General features: G+C 39.5%; 1 protein-coding gene across 3 annotated transcripts in view; it reads left to right on the forward strand.

Moving 5' to 3' along the window:
* Positions 1-15429, forward strand: part of thrab (thyroid hormone receptor alpha b) — a 127658-nt gene extending 112229 nt beyond the window's left edge. For all 3 annotated transcript variants that reach the window (XM_056770525.1, XM_056770523.1, XM_056770524.1), the window contains 3 exons: positions 1911-2057; positions 4017-4275; positions 4630-15429. In XM_056770525.1, coding sequence (XP_056626503.1) covers positions 1911-2057; positions 4017-4275; positions 4630-4880 — 657 coding nt within the window. In that variant the 3' untranslated portion in view covers positions 4881-15429. The remainder of the gene's footprint in view (positions 1-1910; positions 2058-4016; positions 4276-4629) is intronic.
* The last annotated feature ends 1038 nt before the right edge of the window (positions 15430-16467 follow it).

Consider the following 16467-nt stretch of genomic DNA (forward strand, 5'->3'; position numbering starts at 1 on the left):
AGTCGTAATGTTTCGAGGATAAAGTCGTAATGTTTGGAGGATAAAGTCGAAATGTTTGGAGGATAAAGTCGAAATGTTTGGAGGATAAAGTCGAAATGTTTCGAGGATAAAGTCGAAATGTTTCGAGGATAAAGTCGAAATGTTTCGAGGATAAAGTCGAAATGTTTCGAGGATAAAGTCGAAATGTTTCGAGGATAAAGTCGAAATGTTTCGAGGATAAAGTCGAAATGTTTCGAGGATAAACTCGTAGTAATATGAGATTCAACTCGTAATATTTTGAGAACAAAAAAATGTATACATGTCTTGAACCACTTAAGGATGCGTAAATCATGACAGAATTTTCATTTTTGGGTGATTTATCCCTTTAACCTTGCTTTTCCTATTTCCCTTAATTTGCTATGAATTTACACTATTAAGTTGTTACCACCATATGTTAAAAAGCTGTGAATGTAGCGTGGGCTGTAAAACAGATATGCCACCCTTGAGTCACAGCCGTGCCTTGCATTCAAATGAAATATGCGATGGCCAGCTGTTATAAACTCTTTTCAAATCGCTGTAATTGCACGTCTGCTCTCGAGTAATTGGGTCTATTTTGACTCAGTCATGTAAACCGCCTCTTACTACATACATAGTTGAACGTTGCTCTAAATTCAAAGGCTAACTTGGCTTTTTGTCCAGAGTTTTCAGATCACTGACCTCTAGTCTACCCTGAGGATAGCATGTGCGGAGATATACCAAAGTTTACATAACTCAGGAGGCAGAACCACATGTCTTACCCTGTTACTGCTGCCGGATTTGCTTTTTGTTCCGTGCGTCCGTACCTTTATTTCATATTTGTCCTTCAATTGAAAAAAATGCTGTTTGCTCAATCCACGCTGGATTTACAGACAGTCATGGTCATGGGTGACGTTAGATGTGGGCCTCCAGAGATGAAGCCCTTAATGTTTTTCCCCACAAACTTTTAGTACCTGGTAATTTATGTCACTAATAAAACCATTCAGAGCTTCAGTTCTGCTCTTTAATTCAGATGCAGTCATGCAAGCCAGACATTAGACTATTGGCATGTCTAACCATGTTGTGCTTTATTCTGCGTGTAAGAACATGGCCCAGCAATCAGGTTTACAGACAACCCGAAAGAAATTGGCAGATCTGTTGTTTCAATGCTGTGGTCAGTTTCCCTTAATCCAGATGTAACTCTCAAAACAAAGCAGAATACAGCTTGGTTTAAGGAATGTGCGGACTTAAAAATACTCGGTTGGACGTTTGCGGCTTTGGCGTATTAGCTTTTCTTATGTAATGCAACTTGTTAATACAGTGTTGACAAATAAAAGTTTTTTTTCTCATAAGCCTACAAACATCTAAACAGTATTTATCACAACTATAGAAATGTTTTTAAGCCGTTTTAAACATTTACACTACAGTTTACATTACATGCAGTGAAGAGAGGATTATATAAAAACAAGATTTTACATTTGATTTATTTATTTTAAGTCTGATGCTAGCGGGAGCTTTTTAGTTTGAATAAAAATGACTTCAATGTTTCATCATATTTTTAAAGGGACATATCGCACTGTTACACAGACCCAAAATAAAACAAAAAATTTAATTCCTTATCAATTCCTGTATGCACATTTTCAGAAATAGGGTTACATATCTGTATGTTAACATACAGGTTGATATCTTAATGTTTTACTTTTTACATTTTTTTACAACTTTGGAATGGAAACTGGGAATCTATAATAATCAGAATCGATAAATTGGTCAAATTGGAATTAAACAAATTCAAACGATACTCAAAGCTACCCAAGAATAACCACTAGTTCTTGCTCTTAACACTCTTTGCGGTTCCTTAATGAGGTTGTCTATTATAAAAAGCAATATTAACTATCAGTTAATCTGTCTGTCCACAGCCGGAGGACATTGGACAATCCCCAGTTGTCCCCACATCAGACGGGGACAAAGTAGATCTGGAAGCCTTCAGTGAGTTCACCAAGATCATCACACCGGCCATCACACGCGTCGTCGACTTTGCCAAAAAACTGTCCATGTTTTCGGAGGTGAGTGTGGTGGCAGTTAAAGATTTGTTTTTGTTTGGATAATATTTTGAACAGCCATTAGCGACTCGAATTTATTTGTTTTTGGAAGTATTTAGCTGGTTAAAGTAACGCTTCATCTCTTGCAAATTACAGTAGATCCTAACCTCTGTCAGTTGAAGATATTCTGCTTTCCAGCCAAAATTATTCAGCTGATAGAACTGTAATGCATAGTTTGGGAATGTGTCAGTATGTGTGTTTGCGTGGGCATGTCGGCATATGTGCGTTATCTCTCACGTTGGGAAGATTTGTACAGTTGTGGCTTTTGTGAGGATGTGTGTAAACTTGCTTGCGATGTTGCCACATTGCTTCAGTGGAAGCTATGTGACATTCTCTCTATATTTAAAATTCACAAACTCTCCTTAAACCGCAATTGTGAACATTCTTGCCCAGTAGACTACACAACACCCTCATGACAGGAAATATGTTATCATAAATGTACAATCTCATCCACTGGATCCATCGAGTGTTATGCCCAGTGTATTTTGTACGTTGATATATTTACAGCACTGGAGTACATTCCAATTTTTTATGTATTCAGCTAGATGTATTTTGGCCATTCCAGTCCAGTGTCTGTTGAATTTCAACAAAATCAAACCTCAGGAGTGACCAAGTCATCTAACAGCAATGTGAAATACTGACGGCATGAACTTGAAAAAAAATATTTATCCAATTGCTTTTTCTGTAAATAAATTCAAATAGAAATAATTTTTTTCATTTACAATTTGGGAGAAATATTGTTTAAAATAAAACAAAAATGTTCATTTTAACACACACTGACCTATAAATAGTAAATTTAGAAAAACTGAAAATAATTTCTTAATTTACTTTTCGTACCTTTACTTTCCACATTTTGTAAAACACATCGGCACACTCTGAAAAACAATACAATAATTATTATATGAAGTGAGGGACGGCTTCCATTTGTGTGTTGCTTTTCTAAATGATGTGAAACGTTTTATACATCAGTGTAAACATTATTTCAGCCCTCTGCCAGATTGCCTTCATTTTTTCCTGTGTTCTCTTCACTGTTTGAGTTTCAGGCTTGACTGGTATATAACAATATTTGAAATGCATTTTAGAAGCCACATGGTTTATTGACAAAAGAGTTTCAAGGTTTTCAAGGAGTTACTGTAGCCCTTAGGGCCGATTATGGGCCATTATAATATAAAAGCATAATATTATTTGCTGCTTCAGAATGAATGCGTTAACATGCAATTAATTGAATTGTTTATACACAGTATGCTTTTTTATTAAACTGACTGAACCCACAGTGCAAGTACACATGTTTTTCATTTAATGATGTTTATAAGTTATTTGTATACAAATCAAGCCCAGACAGAATGTTTAAGAAGAGTAGAGCCATTTTGGTATATTGAATTTTAATTATCATCATATCTGAATATTAAATATCATCCACGAGTGTTACGCTGTAATGTATGGAAATGTTTATGCAAACAGCAGAGGACCGTGTACGCATGTTTGATTATGTTCATAAAGCATGAAGATTTGCTTTTTTGAGTTTGTTTAATAATAAAAGCGTAATAATAACAACAAATGCCGTTATTTTACTAGTGTAGTTTTTTTTTGTAATTTCAGTTATTAATTTGTGCAGTGGACTATATGTCAACATTTGTTATGAGAAATATCTTGTTCAGGGCAGTACCAAATTAAAAACAAACTGCAATTTGTATGATTCCTCTTACTCTCTTATTATACAGTACGTTCTCTTATTTGTATGATTATCCTCTTTTCTTTATCTATTTCTATTTTTCTTATATTAAAGTTTTGCAGATTCTGAAGGGGTATGTAAAATTTTAAGGTCGATTCTAGGTTGACTGTTTTCCTTAAGGACCTAATAAAATAGCTATCAAGATTTTTTGATTGACAGCTTATGTATTGTGTGATTTCTAATTTGTGTAGCTGCCTTGTGAGGATCAGATCATTTTGCTGAAGGGCTGCTGTATGGAGATCATGTCCTTGCGTGCTGCGGTCCGTTATGACCCTGAAAGCGAGACCCTGACACTCAGCGGAGAGATGGCCGTCAAGCGAGAGCAGCTGAAAAACGGAGGCCTGGGCGTGGTGTCTGATGCCATCTTTGACCTGGGCAAGAGTCTGGCGCAGTTCAACCTGGACGACTCTGAGGTGGCCCTGTTACAGGCCGTACTGCTCATGAGCTCAGGTGAGGACATGCCAAGATGTTTTAATGAAAAGTTGTATAAGTTTTTCTTCCATACAGTATATCCATTTTTGTGAGCTTGTGGCAATGCATTATGGTCTACATATATCAAAGTTCTTACCTTATAAAGCAGCATAAATGTGCTTTCTGTTTCTCTGCTGACTCAACTTTGCACCAGTTTGCTTACTGCTGTTGTGGTGCTCCTATCATTGTGTAATAGGGATAAGGAATTTTCACATTATTTATGTACTTTTTTATATACCTAAAAGGTTATAGATTGCACCTGGATGAAATGTGTCTGTCGTTGGAGTATTAATGCGGGTCAATAATGTTCACATGGTATTGTCCTTGTTCCAGATCGCACAGGCCTGACATGCGTGGAGAAGATCGAGAATTGTCAGGAAATGTTCCTCCTGGCGTTCGAACACTACATCAACTATCGCAAGCACAACATTCCCCATTTCTGGCCCAAGCTGCTGATGAAGGTGACGGACCTGCGCATGATCGGAGCCTGCCACGCCAGTCGCTTCCTTCACATGAAGGTGGAATGCCCCACCGAACTTTTCCCTCCGCTTTTCCTGGAGGTCTTTGAGGATCAGGAGGTGTGAGGTTGCCGATGAGCTGCGGCAGGAGAATCAGGAACTTTTTTTCGAAACCGTGTTTCTCACCCCTTCTCACGGCCCTCCACGCACCAAACTCACCAGCAGCAGCTGCATAGGTGGGGGTCCTCACCGAAACGGCTTTCATACGGGGTTTCAGCCGACAGCTTTTTTTTACAGAATGCTCAGCCCTCCCCGTCTGTGCGCTTGGCCCTTCTGTCTGTGTATAATGTCTTATATCAACACCGTAGACACACAACATACAGATATATACACACACTGCGTCACTCACTCTCAAGTCAAGCTTACAGATGCAGTACAGACTAAAAACCTCCAGAGAGGTTATATACATTACACATACAGACACTGCACTGCTGTCATGACTTCTCTGTAATTCAGAGCTTGGAGGAGAACGTCAGCGCCATCTGTTTAGACTGGACAGCGATGGCTTCGCTGGCATACGCCGCGTCGCAGCTGACATAGATACCTTTCACCAGTTTGTGAAGTGGTCAGTTAATTTCAGTCGTCTCGAGAGGTTACAGTACAGTATATACCCACCGCAGATACTTCGAGATCCGCCCTAACGCAGAGCTTTCTGAACGGACCTCATTCTTCTCTTGCTTGTTCAATTGAGCCTGTGTGTTGAGCGGGAGGAGATTTCTGAACCAAATCAGGTGCTATATTTAACTCAAGCTTCTCGAAATGATTTGGGATCTTTAGAGAACACATCCTCCCTCCGGCTTTTCAGCGCACGCTCGGGGGTGCCACTCAAGAATGCCGTGTGCGCCACTTTGTGCTCCGTCATGCTGGCCTTTCAGAATGATAAATGAGCTCTTCTGTCTCTCACGAAAGTCACGCAGAGAGAGACAGAGGAGGGATAGGTTTCACCCCCGAGATTTGCTGACACGCATCTGAACGGCACTGATTTGTATGTTTTACAGGTGTTGGGAGGGAGTCAGTATTAAAATCCTCTCGGACTTAGCACACACACAATTATACTCAAACACACCTCAAAACTCGAATGCCTCATTTTTACTGTATGCACTATGGTGCTGTTGTTCCGGACCCCCATGCGGGGCTGTGGCGGTCCGGTCCAGCCCCTCAGTGCGCCGCTCAGATGCTACTGTTGCCGGGTCTGTGTGAATACACATACACACTCCTAACGGGCCCTGGTGGACTGGCTGTTGTTGTTATTCTGTTGTTTGTTTGTTTTTTGTTTTACCTCAAACGTGGGCACACCTCCAGCTGGCTGTGGATCCGAGACTGCCTCTGTGCTGACAGGTTCTACCTCACCTCTGAACACAGGGCAGCTACACACCCTCAGCCTCCTCACAAACGAACACACACACACAGCCTCCTCACACACTGACAGCCATAAAACAACACAAGAGGAGGAAAAAAACACTCTCTCGGTTGTCACACAGTTGTAATACCACTGAAGACAGGAGGGCCCGCCATTCCTTTTCGTAGCCTGTCAGACTCCAGGTTTCTTGACTCTGGGCTGAGAGAAAAAAATTCTGTATTTCAGTTCTTTGCGTGTGGGACCACGTGTCACTTTGAAAATTCCATCAAAACGGGAGCTCATTTCAGCTGACAGGGAACCTCGACCGTACAAGCCGCTTACATGAAGAGGAGCTGCGGAGAGAGTTCGAACGTGTGAGAAGATGGACCCAAGGTGGCCAGGCCTAAGCCGAATGGGTCTATCGGCATTTTTTCTATTTCATTATTTCAGCATCAAACTAAAATCAACTGCAAATCGAGCGAGGCTGGTTTCTTCACGGTGCCAGAGAGATAAAAAAGGAGGAGGGGCAGGGAGGATGGGGCAACTAAGAGCACTTAGCTTTGAAAGAGGCTTCATGGACAATTCCCGAGGCACCTCCAAGGGGTTTTTGCACTAAGGCATGATGGGAAACACCCCCTCCCCTCACTTCCTCAGCGGCTGATTGGTGTGTAAGGCGTGCACTCTTTCCAAAGGACACTCCCCCACCCATTCTGTCAAACATAGGCCACACCTCCATGTGCTCTTGGGCACACCCTCAAAAGTATTAAGTCAACTAGTTTTTCTCTCAGCAACAAATGGCGGAATGGTCTTACACACACACACACCCTTTGTCCTCACCACTTTGAAGCCAGCTGTGGCTTTAGATGATCTCCAAACAGAAACGGACCTTTCCCTTGTGTGACAAGGGAGCAGCCGTAGCCATGCAAGGAATGGCAGCACCGCATGAATGTGAACGAGGAGCAGAATGAAAGAGGATCCTCGCTCTATAATGGGAGTTTGCAAAGCAAAGGAGACAGCCAAACGTGGTCTGCTGATGACATCACAATGAATGGTGGTAAAACCAGGATAACCCAGGACAGTTGCGCGTCCACCTGAACCTCACACAGTTCATCGCCAAGAGGGAAGCAGCATTCGGAAAATGGCGGCATGTCGCGGAGGCTCTGATTGGCTGATAGCGGCGGCTCGATGCTGCTTTACCTTTTGAATTTTATTCAAGAGAAAGGGTTAAAAAAGATAATACAAATAATTACAAACCCAAAAAACAAATAAAAAAGATGACTCCAGAACAAAGTTAAAATGGAGCTGATTAAGCTGTTGGTTTTGTTCACTTTTCTTTTTATGTTTTTAACTAAAATAATGTGTTTGTTCGTTTTGATGCTTAACTGCTCTATGTAAGAGAGAAAACAACAGCCGTAGTCACTTTTTTGACCATGCGTGCAGTGTAAACTAGACGAAATGTCACCTCTTTTTCACCTCACTATAGTTTGTATTGATAAGTCAACTGCTCTGTTTGTCTGTGTATCTGTCCTTTGTCCGTCTTTTTATCAAGAGGAATTTACAACAAGAAAACAGGAATATTTTCTTTTTTATATTTTGTTTTCTTTTTTTATGAAAGAAGACTAGAAAATGAGAATACAAAAAAAGGAAAAAAAACTGAAACACAATCTACTCATACCTCACACAACACAATGCTTAAATGAGCTTGAGAAGAGTTGTTCTCTGTATGGCACTTGTGTCTGAGTGCATCCAATGTGTCGAACCGTACGACAGGGTGCGCGCGCTTGTTGCGCGTTAGCATTCATGAGATCGCAGAAACACGCAGCTTCCTCTTCAGGCTTCAATGCGAGAGCCCACTTACGTTTGTTTTAAACATGGCTTATTGATTCAGACAGGAATCGGCACGAAGGCTGAAGGTGAAGTTGTGTGTATCTGTGACAGCAGAGGGTGCTTCATGGTATTGAATGTAGCTGACAGAACCGGGCCGGAACCGAGCCCGGGAACCAGAACCTCACTTCAGGTCACCAGCAGAGTGGACAGTACTGTCAAAATGATGTTACACAAACAACTTACTAAGCATATATTGCCCACCTTCGAGGTGCAATACTTTGTTCAGTTTTGTTCTGTTGATTTGCTTTTCTTTTTTGTACTTATACAATGTTTTGGCCATAACCAAGGATGTAAATACAAAACGGAGATATTGAAAGATTAAATCACTATATGTTAATTATATGCAACTTCACATACTGGGTGTTGAGGGCCAGAACCAAGCCACGCCGGCTGATCCCGATAGTTTGTAAAGTGAAAAGAAAACCGCTTACGTAGCTCTGTAAATGCTTCAAACATGTGTACGTGTGCTTTTATGTGCACTCGCGAGCTCGCATGTAGGATACTGATATGAAGAAGTGCCCCATGAAATTAACAATCCGACCCCGTGCCTCAGCTTCCCTCCCTCCGCCCTGCGCTTATACCATGTTAATGCTATCCGCTCTTATCCAACAGGGTCATGATGGTTGATCTGTAGATTAGATATGTACAAAAAGAGGCATTCAGAGAATGAGGAAGAGCTTTATACCCCCAAAACAATGTCATGTACCCAGAAGCACTTATATAGCTGGCCGACCCACTGCCAATTCGATTTCTCAGGCTCCTAGAGCTCCACGCGTCCATACACATTTGCACATGCGCTTAACAGAAATGAGGAGAACAGTAGATACTGGTTTTGTTTTTTTATTTGCTTTGGTGGTGGTTTTGTTTTGTTTCATACCCTTTAAACAAATGTTCATTTTTGTGTTTTCTTTTTTCTTCAAAGAGAAGAAAAAAATGCCCAGTAGCAAGAATGTCTATGCAATGCTCTACCCTCTGATAGCATGCTGGCCGTTCCATTAAGCCCCGGTAAATGGGCGTGTCTAACACTCCCACCTCAAAGCCCCACCCACTGCAACTTCATGAGCCTCAGTGAGTTTGTCTGTTCATCAGTCAGTCGATCTCATAGACATGGGAAGGAACACCGAACCTGCTGCCCGAGATCTGCTCTGTTAAACGGAGCCAGAGACCTCACAAACACAGGCGGCAGATAGACTCTCCGCTGATCTTCGATTATGTCATCCGCTGTTGTTTTGAATGAATGTGTTTGTGTAAAACGCTCTCTGGTTTGGTGGATTTACCTATTAGAAAGCAAAAAAGTTAACAATGTGGCCCACTTCGGACAGCTTTTGCTGGATTTAAAAACCGATTCAAGCTGGTGAATGAAACATCTCCAATGAGCTGAAGTGATCAATAAATGCTCTTACTGTTTTTTTATTAACCAGTTATAGACACTTATTTAGCTTACAGTACTGGTGCTTGAATCTACCAATGTTAAAGCTGAACTGTTTAATTTTGTTAGAATATATCATGCAATTATATTAGGTGTATTAGTATGCAGAGAAAGGTTCGCTTTATTTTTTTAAGTGCGAGTATTGAACTAGTTTGAAAAATGAACAAAACAATGGTATAAGATTTGGCCGGGACTATCTAGCCAACCAATTGCAAGTAGAGAAATTGTTTGGGAGGAATGATAGAATCAAAATATTTTCAATTGTATTTGCTGATGCTATTAACACAGAAATTACACTCTTTAGCTTTAACATACTTAACATAAGTCATCCGGAGTGCATGCAGTTAAGCAACTGGATTTTAACAAGTGCACCACATTCACAAAATCGAGGTGCACAAACCCAACTGTCGAGTTTAACTGGCCGCTCTCGACACTGTGATGTCACAGCCCTCAATTTCGGTGTACTACTGCCAAGTTGAATTTAAGTGTCTTAAAATGATTCGATTTGTGTTCTTGAACATGTTGAAGTGTGTTGAAAATGCATCCAGCCATGAGAGTGTGCGCAGAGAGCGGGGATGGTGTCCAAAACATCTGTTTCAAATGAGACTGGAAAGGAGAGCTATTGAAGGATTCTCTCAGGTATCAACAAAATAAAAAGATGAAAAAATAAATATAACAAACTTTTTTAATAAATGTTGAAAAATTCCAGCCACACCCTTTTGTTAGCTCATCATTCTTTGCTCTCTGAGTTTATGATGTGCTGTTTGTGTCCTGTGGTCTTTTTCCATTTATTGTTCATCATATTTGTCTCTCACCGCACTACACACATTTCTCCTGCACTCCATCTTGGGGCGGGTTCAAATGAGCTTGTAACAGGCTGTCATATAAAGTTTCAGGAGTGAAACGCATCTCTGCTCATGTCAACATTAAAGCCGTGAGCCTGTATTTCTGCAAAACAGTTCTTGATACGAGGCCAAAGGTCAAATTAATTGTGTTTTATATGAAAAACTGTCCGACAGATTCAGACAACACTGTTTTAAAATGTGAACAACCTGTCACATGCAATACTATCATCTGTTTCCTTATCTTAAGGTAAAAGGTGAAATGTTCATATTCATGGAAAGGAACTACTTAAAGACCTCATGAATTCGCTTGACGATTGTTGTCTTCTGTTATATGTTGACATTTTTGCATCACAGACAAATTTTTGGTCTACAGGGTATACGATAAAGTATTTGTAGCTCAAGTTATCAACATGTCTGGTTTGATTTCACTAAAGAGAAAGGAGGGATTGTGTGAATTTTGTCAATAGGAGTAGGCCTATGTTAGCGTACAGCTAATATTAAAGCTAATAGACACAAAAAGCCATAAAATTACATTTTGTTTTCATGGGGTCTTTAATCGTCCATTGGCCATCAAAATATCCATCATTTGGACTTTGTGTGCATGTTTTTGTGCTGTGAATATGTGTCAGCCGGTGGTTGTGAGCGTGTTTGTGCATCTGTTTTGTAGCGATTCTGTGGCTGAATTTGCTGAGTCTTTTGTTGTTGGACCTTCGAGCGTGCATTGAGGCTCTTTTGATGCAGTAAAGAAACAAATACTATTTAAAACTGAGAGTATTTCTTTGAGGAATGCACACTGAGGGTGTAACTGTACATGTTGGTGAAGGACAGCAGAGTTCACGATTGGAATTTAGTTCCAACTTCGAACAGAATCACTAATGATTTTCCAGTCGCTAAGGGAAAATTTGTTTACTTTATCACATGAACAGCTCAGTCATTAGTCAATGCGGTTGCTGATCCCTTGTGCTTTTTGTATTGAGTGAAGTTAGCGTACTTAAAGGTACAGTCATAATTTGCATGTGGGCTCCAGAGACAATATCATCTGAGGTGAATAAACGCTAATTGAAAGTAATTCCTCCCCATTAAGAAAGAGAAACAGTCTAATGCAGTTCATTTGTTTACTTGGAAAGGAGATGACTTTATTTTGGCAGCGTAACCTGAAAACGGTTCTCGGCTAGTTTGGAAATGGCATTTAATTGGTGCTAGTGGTCCTTAATATAAAATCTGAGATACAAGCTATCAACAACAAATTTCCTGCTAACGCTTTGCACCGGAGTGTGAAGGTTTGGTTGGTGTTTGAATGTTTTGTGTTCCGCCTGATCATACGGGCTGTTGGTATTGTCTACAGAGATATTTTATTTCAAACCAGGAGAGAAAAGAACCTCATGCATAAACAGAGAGGCATGTGCAGATGTGTTTAGCCAGTCACACAAGAACCTATTTTTATGGCCAATATTTGTGATGGTAATATTATGCAAAGAAAGCTACGTCTTGGAAATTCTTATGCAATGTTTGTCAGGTTTTTTTAAACGGCTGCTTTCGAATCGGCTTGCTCAGGTTTATTTTCAGGACGTTTATCAAACTTGGTTGTAAAAACGACCTCCGTGGAATGAAATGTATCTCACAATCCAGGTGCAATCAAAAAGGTTCATATATCAAGGTTTTTCTTTCACTTATTTGTGTACACCTGATTTTTATGGAATACAATGCACACATGCACGTCTTGTTTTGTTGTCATTCTTGTCTCAGTGGTCCGTCGGTTATTTGCCAAATCTTTCATGTGTTCGATCTATTCAGTATTGAGTTAGGAAACAAACCAGTATAGTTTATAAAGTAAGTTAAATCTTCATATATCTGGGTTGTTGTTTTTTTAATCCTAGCGAAAACAGTTCACTTTGGGTCCCCAATAATCTATAGTCAAAATGACCTTAAATAATATATTCACTGTCTACTTTTGTGCAATAAGATTTTTCTTATTTTACTGTATAAATCTTTTGCATACTTGGAATGTAAATATTAAAATATTGAATATTAAAAATAAATTCAAGTCACTGTTTTGTGATATCGAGGCCATTATGTACACACATACCTCATATAAATAGTGATTTGCGCACCTATAAACATATTTGTTAGGTACATAGAGCAATAGCAAACGCAGTACTCATAATCAGGTGATTTCAATTTTTTCTTGGAAATAAATAGTCAACCAGCAGGACAAAGCTTTTATAGATGTTACATCAATGAGAAATGTGTTTTTTCAGCGGCTAAACAGCAGTTTGTATGTAGAGCTTAAAGTTAGTTAACTGTTATGATCTGAATCCATTTTATCTCTTTGTCCGTTGGTCTTTTCTACAGTCTGGGACAGTCTGACTTTTCATAAATAGAAACAATTTTCTTTTCATCGGATAGTTAAAGATGAACACAAAGGTGCAGGCTTTCACACTCTGTAAATAGGCTACACTTAAATAGAAGGGAGTATTGGCTTGAATTGTGTGTCTTGTAGAGTTGATTTACCAATGACAGGTCTTGAGGCCAGTATAGATCATTTTTCAAAACGTAAACAAACAGAAACATCGTGTTTCAGTGTTTTATACTACTCAAGTGTAATGCAAATTAAAACAAAGACAACTTTTTAAGTTAATTCAAAGAATAAAACATTAACTAAAAACTGAAACAGGATATTGTACGAGTGTTGTTTACGTCTTGTAAAATGATGTTTCGTATGGTTTCTTTCTAGATCCAATAATAAAACAGAGGCAGATTTCGATACATTAAAGGCGTTACATAAAGTTGTAGGCTGTGCATGTTGTATGTGCATGCTCTTCTGCTGTTTGTTTCTGTTTTTGGTGCTGTTTTTTGTTATTTTAAGACGTGATGCTTTTGTCATCCTGCCATTTCGCACCTTTTGAGGCCTGATTCTAAAACCCAAAAATTGACTGTATATAGGAAACATGTGCAAATAGATATTCTCTCCATATATTATCATTATATACTATAGGTATTTACATTCAGTGTATGCTCTGAGGTGCAAGAATGGAAAAATGGAAATAATTCGATTTGAAGAATGCTAGTTTGTTATTGAATCTCAATTCAGTGTTTTTGGGAAAGATTTACTTGGTTGCTTTGTTTAACACAAAGGCCCCTTTGAAGCAAATTTAGTGCAGTAGAAGCTGGTGGTCTCCAGAGACAATATCAGGTGTCCATGTGGCAATTCAGCGAGTGCAAAAGTAGATCTATCCTCCAATCAAATCGTTCCCCAGGGCTTGGCTTATTGTTTAAAACGGTTCTAAGAGGCTGATGTGATACGGCACTTGATTTCTAAGAAATAACTTACCCTGCTAAATTAAATTTCTTTCCAAGTGCATTTGTATTTTGCTTTTCTGTCTGATATTGAGTCGGATTAAATGTGCCGCTGGTGTCATGCTTCGATTTCGTCTGTGCATAATGTCCGTGGAGTCTTTTCTCCAAAACAGTTTCAGAAAGGTTATTCTTGGACAGCGAGGAATGTACTTGTACTAATAAATGAATTATGCCAAACAAGAGGTTATAAAAACCACATTTATCAACCACACAGAAATCTGTGTAGATAGAAATATTATGCAATATAACACAGCTGCAGTATATGTGCGCTTATGCAATGGTTTTCAGGTTTTAAGTGAGTTGTTTGAGTGTGGGCTTGCTCGCGTTTGATTTTAAGGCCTCAAAAGGTGCTCACTTTTTCCGCTTTTGTGGCTAACTGTACCTGTGCTTTGATCATGGATCCACATGAATAGCTTAAAGTATGTTTTTTATTACAATAAATAAGATTAACGTATAAAATGTGGTCATTTCACCACAGTGCTTCTGGATACATTGAAGTTCTTTGGAATCCCTACACGGTACTGATGCAAACAGAAAGGTCGCCAGTTTTCTGTCTCAATGTTCCACTACCACAGTTTCCAGATGTTTAGCATTTCTTTCATGCACCTCATAAGCAGACCAAAACGAAACCTGCAGACTTTTCATTTTAATCACTGATTTTAGTTAAACATCTGCAAAATGGTTTTAAATATCATCAGTTTTATATTAAACAGACCTTGGAGTACTGATTTCTTTTTTCAGCAAATTATAAAACAATATTTTTAACACATATTCTGCAAAAGGCATTTCTGCACAGTTAAGTTTTGCCTTGGGTCTACTGATGAGGTGCCACCGCTGCTACATCAAAACCAAATCTCTCTCTATTTTTTTTTACAGTTTTTTATTTCCTCTATATTTAACAGAGGCGATTCTGGCAAAATAATATTGACAGGAAAACAACAGTAGCAGTCACTTTAACAATGCGTTGAACTATACTTAGATTCTAGCGTCACTGTGAAATAAAAGGCAGCTGGAAGTGCATCAGAGTTTCAGGTCACTCAGGGGTCCTGACCAATCAGAGGCTCAGATCAGGGGTCAGCTGGCAGAGGATTGGCTGCGAGCCGAAAGTGTGTTTAACCTATGCAGAGTTAGCGCCATGTTGTTATTGTACAGGGCCTTAAGGTGACATTACTTGAAGGCTTATGGAAGCATAATGGAGATAAACATTTCATCCTCAGATGTACAGAGAGATTAAAGTGTTAGCTCCATGCTGGGAACAGATCAAAAGATGCTTCAAAGGAATGCGAGATACCGAGTTCAGTGGGGAGTATTTGTCTCTCGCTGACTGGGCAGTTTGTGCGGAGGGAACAATTTTTACCGTTTCAACAGCTCCGGAAACCTTCAGCTCAGTGGACCACATTCAAAGATGTTTAGGATTTATTTCCGCCTTAATTCTGGGCCAAACAGACACGTTTAACACATGCACTCAGATCTCAAAACTTAAAAAAATACACACAGCAAAACCTCTGAATATCTACTGTGATCTCCTCTCGCACCATCACGCTGACAACCCCCACCACCTGCTCACCTGTAACTGTCCAGTAGTCCTTTGGGTGGTGTGACGTCAGGTCTTTTTGTGGTGGGACGTTTTTCGACAGGTCCAGACAATCAGCGTGTTTGTCAATGTCAATGTGTGATTTTCAAGGAAGATATTTTTATGGTAATTGTCGCTGGTCTATTTTACTATATATTTATGTAATAAATATGTGACTCAATTTACATCACGGACTCCCTGGTCTGTTTTTGACATCATTCATAGTTGCATTTTCGGTTCCAATGGACTCGAGGCCTTTCAGATCCAAAACGTTTTGATGCTGCCTGATGTATCTGTGTGGATTCTGAATTATTGTCCTCATCCCAAATGTTTGGCAACTGTTGCAGTTTGTGACTGAAGTACAGACAGTTAACTGCTCCCAGGCCTGAGTCTCAATGGAGTAGGCTACATTCAAGTCTGCTCACATTCTTTGTTACATAAACGCCGCTTAGCTTTACTTTCTTTGATAAAACTAGTTTGCTATCTGCATATGTGGGATAGTATACGAGAGTAGAGTTATAAAGTCTTTACTGATCGATGTAATAGATGAAGAATCAATTCCAAATGCTCTGAAGGAGTGCTCCCCACTCATTCATACACTGCAACTATCATTCTTTTGGCTCAGGGCACTCTTTGTAGTATGTACTTGTATTGAGTGCACTTTTCTCAAAGGTACAGCTCTCTTTAAATTCTCATTTGTTATGGAAATGCTGCGTCTCATACCAGGACAATATGTTTCTATTTCAGCGTTTTCTTAACACTGTCTTTACTTTCTCAGTGTGCTTTGATGTTGTCTGTCAGTCGTTGATGAAATCTCTCTTTCTCATAGTCTCTTTAAGTACACTGAAAGACCTTTATAGAGGCCTTTGAGTTTACGTTTCCTCAATATTCTGTACCATCATTGTTAAACAAGATGATCAAATGCAAGAGTGAATTTCTGATATGATTTATTCTTCTAGAAGCAACGTGTTGGAAGAGATAACAGACTTTCCAAGTTTACAGATTCATTCATCTTGGTTTATCCAAACACGTTGAATAGGGATTAAATAAAAAGGTAAATCTAAGTGTTTCTATATGCAGTTCTGTCTCACATTTCACACCAAAACAAGCTTTTATAACTTTGCAGTGTGAAGGTCTTTGGGAGACCTCATTGAGAAAACTGCGGCCTCACTGGAGTCACATCTTGATTCTCAATGTGGGTGGAAGCTGTTGTGGAGGCTGTG

The sequence above is a fragment of the Triplophysa dalaica genome, chromosome 17, assembly GCF_015846415.1.
Source record: "Triplophysa dalaica isolate WHDGS20190420 chromosome 17, ASM1584641v1, whole genome shotgun sequence".
NCBI classification, from domain to species: Eukaryota; Metazoa; Chordata; class Actinopteri; order Cypriniformes; family Nemacheilidae; genus Triplophysa; species Triplophysa dalaica.